This window comes from Myotis davidii, unplaced genomic scaffold (genome assembly GCF_000327345.1).
Source record: "Myotis davidii unplaced genomic scaffold, ASM32734v1 scaffold771, whole genome shotgun sequence".
NCBI lineage: Eukaryota > Metazoa > Chordata > Mammalia > Chiroptera > Vespertilionidae > Myotis > Myotis davidii.
Window position 1 is genome coordinate 785979 of NW_006282668.1, and position 7897 is coordinate 793875.

Sequence of the window (7897 nt, forward strand, 5' to 3'; positions counted from 1 at the left end):
CACTGCTCACCAGCAGTTCTTAAATATCATAAGCCTTAATACTGCCAAAGGGTGAAATTGCACTAAAGCTTGAGTTCTCTGGAACATAATTAAGACCCTAAATCTAAAGATATATTATCTTTAAAACTGATCCTCTTTTTAAAAAAATCCTCACCTGAGGATATTTTTTCCATTGATGTTTTTAAAAAGAGTGGGAGAAAGGAGGAGAGGGAAGGGAGAGAGAGAGAGACATCAAGGTAAGAGAGACACACCAATTGGTTGCCTCCAGCACGCACCCTGACGGGCCAGGAATCGAACCCACTACCCTTCAGTCGCCGGGGAAATGCTCTAACCACTGAGCAACTGACCAGGGCATAAAACTGATCCTCTTTCACACAATAATTTTACCCATTATTTTTGAAAACCATTATGTACAAAGATATATGCTGACTTTATTTCCAGTTATTTTTTAATATATTAAATCTTGGCTATCCCTGTTTCTGGAAATTGGAAGCTCAGCCTTCCTCCCTCTCTTCTTGCTCTTGGGATCACCTCTATCAGCTTCACACGAGAGCTCCTCCTCTCTCCCCTACTCCCACCCAAAGACTGTTTGGTTCCATTTTTATAGGCTTTCACTAAACTCAGAGACCCAAGATGAGAGAGGGCAAGGCACAGTACTAGTAGGCTCTATACAAAGTGCTTTGGTTATAAACTAAGAATATTTATCCCCCCCCCCCTTTTAAATATATTTTTATTGATTTCAGAGAGAAAGGGTGAGGGGGAGTTAGAAACATCAGTGATGAGAGGGAATCATTGATTGGCTGCCTCCTGCACGTCCCCCTCTGGGGACGGATCCCGCAACCCCGGCATGTGCCCTTAACCGGAATCAAACCCAGGATCCTTGAGTCCACAGTCCAACTCTCTATACACTGAGCCAAACCAGCTGGGACATTATTCCCCTTTTAATACCTGACTTGCCTAAAGTCATTCAGAGTTGGGAGATGGATTTGAGTTTGTTTGCCTCATTCTGAAGCTTAGTCCCTTTTCCACTTTCATCTTGCTGCACCCAGCACAAGGATCTTGTCACTGATGAGGAGTGCCTGCAGCCTCTGACCTTCCCATCCAGCCGTGCCAAAGGAGGAGACCGGTGAACCCTGAGTCAGACCTGGGAAACAGACACACCTGTGGGTGGAGCTGGAAATGCTAATGAACATGCCTCCAGGTTAGAGTATGTAGCTCTGCTATGCCAGTGCAAAGGCCGGGAAACCCGACGGACAAGGGAACCTGCCCTGCGCTTACAAGAGTCACCTGCCAGCCCACCAAGGAGGAGGAGGAGGAGGAAGAGGAGGAGACTGAGACCATGTAAACCAGACCCCAGCAGTAACTCAGAGCCACACAACTTGCCGTCCAGTGTGAGCTCCTTCGGTGCCCTGAGCCTTTTACTTTGTCTTGAATAAACTTCTCCCCTTGATTTCTCTCCTGAGGGTGGAGGGGTCAAGAGTCTCGGAGCTGGTAACAGATTGACTTTAAACATTTACCCTCCCTCCAATATTGAACTTTAAACCATGCAAATGCTTCCATTAGCTGCCCTCAACATGAAGCTCCATAAAGAACTAAAGGGCATTTGTTGGCTAAATTTGTCACCTCCAAGCATTCCTATGAAGCTTAAAGCCAACGTTTTATCTGGAAAGTAAACTAAGGAAACCAATGTGTTTATTAACCTAAGTCCAGTAGCTTTCTGTAGGTTTCATGACCTCACCAGTTCATACTTACCTCATTTGGGGTTTTGTCATTTAATTCCTGGTGTCCCTTTAGAAATCTGGTTCAGATTTGCAAATCAGAATCCCTGAGTTCAAATCCCAGCTCTACGATGATACCAAGAATTCCAACTTCATAGAACTGCTTTGATAAATAATGAGATGTATGTAAAACACTTAGAATGGTGCTTGGTATAATCAAGCTCAGTAAATATTAGCTAATTATAATTTTCTCCTTTCAGCCTGCCAGGTGGCTGAAATGTCTACTATTAGAAAATAGTCTTTGAGGCTTGGCAATATCTCTCTAAAAGCCACTATATAAATGTGCAGGTGTTACCTTTTGGTAGAAGAAGGTCCTATTAGCATGAATAGAGTTATACCTGCCACACATTTGGTTTCTGTTAGCACCATGGGAGGCAGTTAGACACACAAAAGCAGAGCCAGGCGATGGGCCAGGTACAGATGGTCACCAGGGTGGAAAGCCCCGGGTGCCTAGCAACGGGCACAACTGGGAACACAAGGACCTGGCCCCCAGGGTAACCCTTTCTCCCCTAGCACATCACAGGCCATTTGTTTTAGGCCCTCTGACCTTTCATATTGCTATGCAGTTTGGACCTTCCCATGACCTTTCTTCCCCTGACATGTTGCTAGTCATATGGGTTAGACCCCCACCCCCCTTAGAGGGAGAAAGAACAAGGGAGGGGGGCAGAGAATAGACCTTAAGCATTAAGCCCCTGAGATAATGAGGTTCTGTCCTGCATCAAACACATCTGTGCCTCAGTGGTGTTTCAGCTCCAGCCCCAGAAAAAGCAGCAAAACCAGATACACGGATATCAGGACCAGCTGCAATGACTAATGATCCCTTCCATGGCGCCAACCAATCAGTAGAGACCACAGCTCTGAAAGGACACACTTGGAAAGATGATGAATATTCTACTGGGATCCTCCCCTGAGACCTCCAGATGAATACCCACAAGTGTGGTGTCTGTGGGGCAACCTTCGCCTCTCCCCACCTACTCCCCTCTGGTGAGTTTTCCTTGCCTCAGCCCTAGATTCTAGGGCAGTGGTTGGCAAACTGTGGCCCCTTGAGTGTGGCTCTTCCACAAAATACCACGTGCAGGCGCACACATACAGTGCGATTGAAACCTCGTGGCCACACTCAAGGGGCCAAAGAGCCGCATGTGGCTCTCGAGATGCAGTTTGCCGACCACTGTCTTAAGCTCCAGGGGCCCTTCTTTTCCTTTGTAACTTGTTTCCTGCGCCCACATATTCTAGGGCTCCCTTCTACCTCTGATTTTCTAAATAAATTTTCTTTTATAATTCTGAGTCTTGGCTCTGAATCCTTTCTTAGCCAGAACTCAAATACCAAGATTGCTGACCCAAGGTCTGGTCTGACTCTACTGGTCTAACACTGCTGCCATTTCGCCACCAACAGCAGTTTATGAATAATGTGTGATTTGTTGAACAACTTACTTGAAACGAGGTCTTTTAGGAATGGGGCTCTGAGAGAGCTGGCATTTGGGCTGGAGTGGGGAAGGGCCTGCCCAAAGGGTGGCTATGACAGGAGAGTATTGAAATCAGGAGTGGGCCGCAAGGGAAACAGAGACATTTACTTTAGATGTCACACTTGGTTCTGTGGGGCTAAAAAGAGTACTTTTTGCCCTCACTAGATTGGCTCAGTGGATAGAGTGTCGGCCTGCAGACCCAAGGGTCCCAGGTTTGATTCCAGTCAAAGGCACATGCCTGGGTTGCGGGCTTGGTCAAATGTGCAGAAGGCAGCCAATCAATGATTCCCTCTCATCATTGATGTTTCTATCTCTCTCTTCCTCTCTGAAATCAATTATATATATATAGTACTTTTCCTCCCACTTTCTAAATTCTTCTAGTTGGACTAGTAATCAAATGAACAGAGACAGATTAACAGGAGAAAAATGTACAGTTTGTTATATGAATGCAAATTAGGGAGCGTCATAAGAAGGAGACCTGAAACTGTTGTATGTGGCGGGAAGGGCACTGGGTATCAGACTGATGGGGTCAGACTGGACTTGGGTTCAGCATCCTCAGTACTTGGGCTCTGAGTAGCAAAGAATTCAGAGCCAAGACCCAAACTATAAGTGAACATTTATTTGGTAAATCACAGAAGTAGACAAAGTAAGTCCTAGAGGAAATGGGCTTAGGAAACAAGTTATAGAGGAAAAGGAAGGGCCCTTGGAGCTCGGGAGTGAGAAAGCTAATGATAACAAGGCAGGGGGAAGGGAAAGGGGCGAACGAGGGCGTGCTCCTGGGAAGGAGAAAGCTCTGGGTCCTCCATCCTAAGGGCTTTTAGGTTGGAGATTTTAGGGGAGGCCCCAGGAGAAAATCTTAATAGACTATGGGGCAACCCTCACCTCTCCCCACCCACTCCCCTCTGGTGAGTTTTCCTTGCCTCTAGGCCCTAGCCTAGATTTTAATTACCTGCCTCCCCCAGGTACCCACTATGGAAACTAATTTCCATATCCATGTGATCATCAAATCTAACAGCTATTTCTCAGCCTCACTATGCCTTCTTGTAGTATATTATGGCCTTCACTGATTGATTGGTTGGTGCTAGGGCAGGGGGTCATTATTCAATGCAACTGGACTTCTTGTGTATGGAGAAGAGAAAGCATTTTATTTTATACAGGTGATATTTTTTTAACCATGAGAGGGCAGCCTTGATTAACTTATATTCTCCCAGCAGCCTGGCTGGGCAGCCACACTCAGGCAGGAGAGGAAGGCTCCAGAAACCCCAGTCAGCTGTGTCTTCGGGTGTTTAACTGCTAAGGGTTAGCTGCTCTGCAGGGAAGCACATTGATGGCTAGTTGCTGTTTCCTCCTAGGGCAGTGATGGCGAACCTTTTGAGCTCGGTGTGTCAGCATTTTGAAAAACCCTAACTTAACTCTGGGGCCGTGTCACATATAGAAATTTTTTGATATTTGCAACCATAGTAAAACAAAGACTTATATTTTTGATATTTATTTTATATATTTAAATGCCATTTAACAAAGAAAAATCAACCAAAAAAATGAGTTCGCGTGTCACCTCTGACACGTGTGTCATAGGTTCGCCATCACTGTCCTAGGGTCTCACATTGACAGTGAAACTTGGTATCCCAGTAACACCTGATATTCTTTATTTAGCAGGCAGATGAGGTGGTTGTTTTAAAGGATAGACATGCTTCAGGATTTAGGTGGCCACAGGTGCGGATGGATATTAATAAAAGTCAGGTCTGGGATTTGAGCCTCTGGATGACAAATATATACTCATAGTTGCGCAAACTTTGAAATATAGCTAGAGGCTGCCTGGAGAGGCTACGCCATGAAGAACGGTATGGGGCTGAAAGTGGGTATTAGCAGAGGATGTGTGTCATGGTCAATGAGCGTAGATGGTTAGTGAAAGAGAGGATCAAGCCTTATATTTTATATCCTTATTAGATCATTTACTCATTCATTCCTTCACGTATCACACGCTATTGAATTTGATCAGACAGAAGCACAATGTGAACGCAGCTAGCGAGATAAACTATGTAGTAAATGATCACTGCAATCCAGTCTAAGTGGTGAGTAAATGGGTGCACATAGGATCATGGGAGCTCGGTGTGGGAACTAACTTTGCGTGGAGGGTGGGTGTCGGCCAAGATTAAAGGTCTGGGCAGCATAGGGTTAGAACCAGGTTTGCTGCACAGGTAGGGCTGAGCACAAACCACGCAATGGTCAGGAGCGAAAGGGAGCTCCAGTAAGTCTGGATCGCAGGACTCCACACCTGACTCCTTAGCAGGGAGAACTTTAAGTACATTTCCATCTCTGTAGGGGCGATGGCATTCGGGAGCTGTGCCCCATTTCCTTTCCAGTTAGAGGTCCTCTGTGTCAGCTTTGCAAACTGAGCTATGAGAACCTATGCCAGCCTTCACTTGCTCATTTTACAAATCCATAATGGGACCCCCACTAGGCCAGTCACTGCGCTCCGAATCAGTGGTATGTGAAGGAGGTAAAATCCAATCTCTGCACTCCCCGTGCTCACAGGCAAGGAAGGAGGAACTTATAACTTGGTGGGCAAAGTTAATTTCTCTGTGCAGATGGGTAGAAAATCCACTTTGCATCACGCCCCTGAATCGAGTGATCACCGTTTTCCCTCGCTGGCTTCTTATCCAAAAACAAAACAGCATCAGGCTGAGCTTCGGAATGGCAAGGATGGAAGTAGTAGAAACCAGTGTTTCCTATCCGTCTCAGGACCACTTTACAAGGTGAATGCCCAGCCACGTTCCTTACAGACACACGGCAAACACAGTAACGTTAGTTCCATTTCAGAGCTAAATAGAAATGCTTTTCAGATCACCTAATGTTTTGTATTTATATGAGAGCTTCCCAACAGGCTTGGAGGTACATTCTAATTCATGGAGAAAAAATAGTTATTAAAAAGATAGTATGGGATAAATATTACTTTTAGCTCAGCGGTTCTCAACCTGGGGGTCGAACGACCCTTTCACAGAGGTCGCCTAAGACCATCGGAAAACACATATACAATTACATATTGTTTTTGTGATGAATCACTATGCTTTAATTATGTTCAATTTGTAACAATGAAATTGGGGGTCATCACAACATGAGGAACTGTATTAAAGGGTCGCGGCATCAGGAAGGTTGAGAACCACTGATTTAGGTGAACTAATTTATGTATTATTCACAACAGGATAATCTATATACATTTGATTGTATGCGTATTTTTTCAGAAGACCCAAGGACTTCTTTTGAGTTTCCCTGAGGTCGTTAGCCTCACAATACCTGCTCTAGTCCTGGGCCCTTCCTAAGAAAACTACGTACAGCCCCTTACAGAGCACTTCTTTGCTCTGAACACTTGACCTGGTTCTAAATCAGGGATTAGCAGACAATTTCCAGAAGAGGCCATAAAGTATATATTTTAGGCTTGCAGGCGACTACTCAACTCTGCCTGCCCTTGTAGTGTGAGAGCAGCCAGAGACAATACATAGCTGAACTGAAATACAAAAAAACCAGATGGCAGGCCAGATTTGGCCTGTGGGCCATGATTTGCCTGTCCCTGTTCTAAATAATTTGATTCCACCCTTGCAGCTAATTGGACTAAGAGAGGGGGCACCTGAAGAAAGGGCAGAAAATCTATTAGGGTCGGGGTGCTGAGCAGACTTGGAAGAGTCCTGGTATGAGACCTTTGTACCAATCAGTGTTTCTAGATAGATAGATCATAATTAGACAGATGATAGATGATAGAGAGATAATAAATAGATGATAGCTTAGACTGAATTGCAATGATCATTTATAAGACATATTCCCTCCCTAGCTGAGTTGACATTGTGCCTCTGTCTGACAATTCAATAATGCGTGGTAAGTGAAGGGATGAATAGTTGGGATCAATTGCAGCATGAATTAAGAGTAGTCAAGCCAAAACCAGTTTGATCAGTGGATAGAGCGTCGGCCTGTGGACTGAAAGGTCCCAGGTTCGATTCCGGTCAAGGGCATGTACCTGGGTTGCGGGCACATCCCCAGTGGGAGATGTGCAAGAGGCAGCTGGTCGATGTCTCTCTCTCATCGATGTTTCTAACTCTCTATCTCTCTCCCTTCCTCTCTGTAAAAAATCAATAAAATATATTTTAAAAAAAAAAGAGTAGTCAAAGACGTATCAGTAAACTAAAGGCAAAAGGCAAAAACAGTATCCAAATAGAGGGTGGGGTAGTGGCCTAATGACGTCAGTAGTAGAGAACCTGAGGTCGTCATTGGGGGAAGTTGTCAAACCTTTGGAATTTCTAACACCACATTGGGCCTTGGGAATTAGTGTCCTGAAAAAAAAATCTTACGGTTTTAAGTCTATATTCCAGCTTCAGTCTAGCCATTGGTGGGTTTGGGGGGATTTCTATTGTGGTAATTTCCCCGTGTAGCCTCACGGCTGGCTAATTTCCCTTTGTTAGAAGTAACCTCCATGAATCTCTATTTCTGATAACTTCACAAAACCTAGCACACACTTTCCTACGCCTGTTAAGTTGGGAACCAGAGTTGTACATCAAATATTTATTACTAAATAGTGGCTATGTTAGATTTCTCTCCTACTTATTCATTTCATACTTTTTGTCTAGTCTTTGAATGGATTGAGCAAGTTTAAGTAAAACGTCCCTT

General features: G+C 44.7%; 1 protein-coding gene across 1 annotated transcript in view; it reads right to left on the bottom strand.

Moving 5' to 3' along the window:
• TOM1L1 (target of myb1 like 1 membrane trafficking protein) overlaps window positions 1-5767 on the bottom strand; it is a 48823-nt gene extending 43056 nt beyond the window's left edge. The window contains exon 1 of the mRNA XM_015560752.1: window positions 5762-5767. Within this exon, the coding sequence (XP_015416238.1) occupies window position 5762 (1 nt within the window). The 5' untranslated portion in view covers window positions 5763-5767. The remainder of the gene's footprint in view (window positions 1-5761) is intronic.
• Between the last annotated feature and the right edge of the window lie 2130 nt (window positions 5768-7897).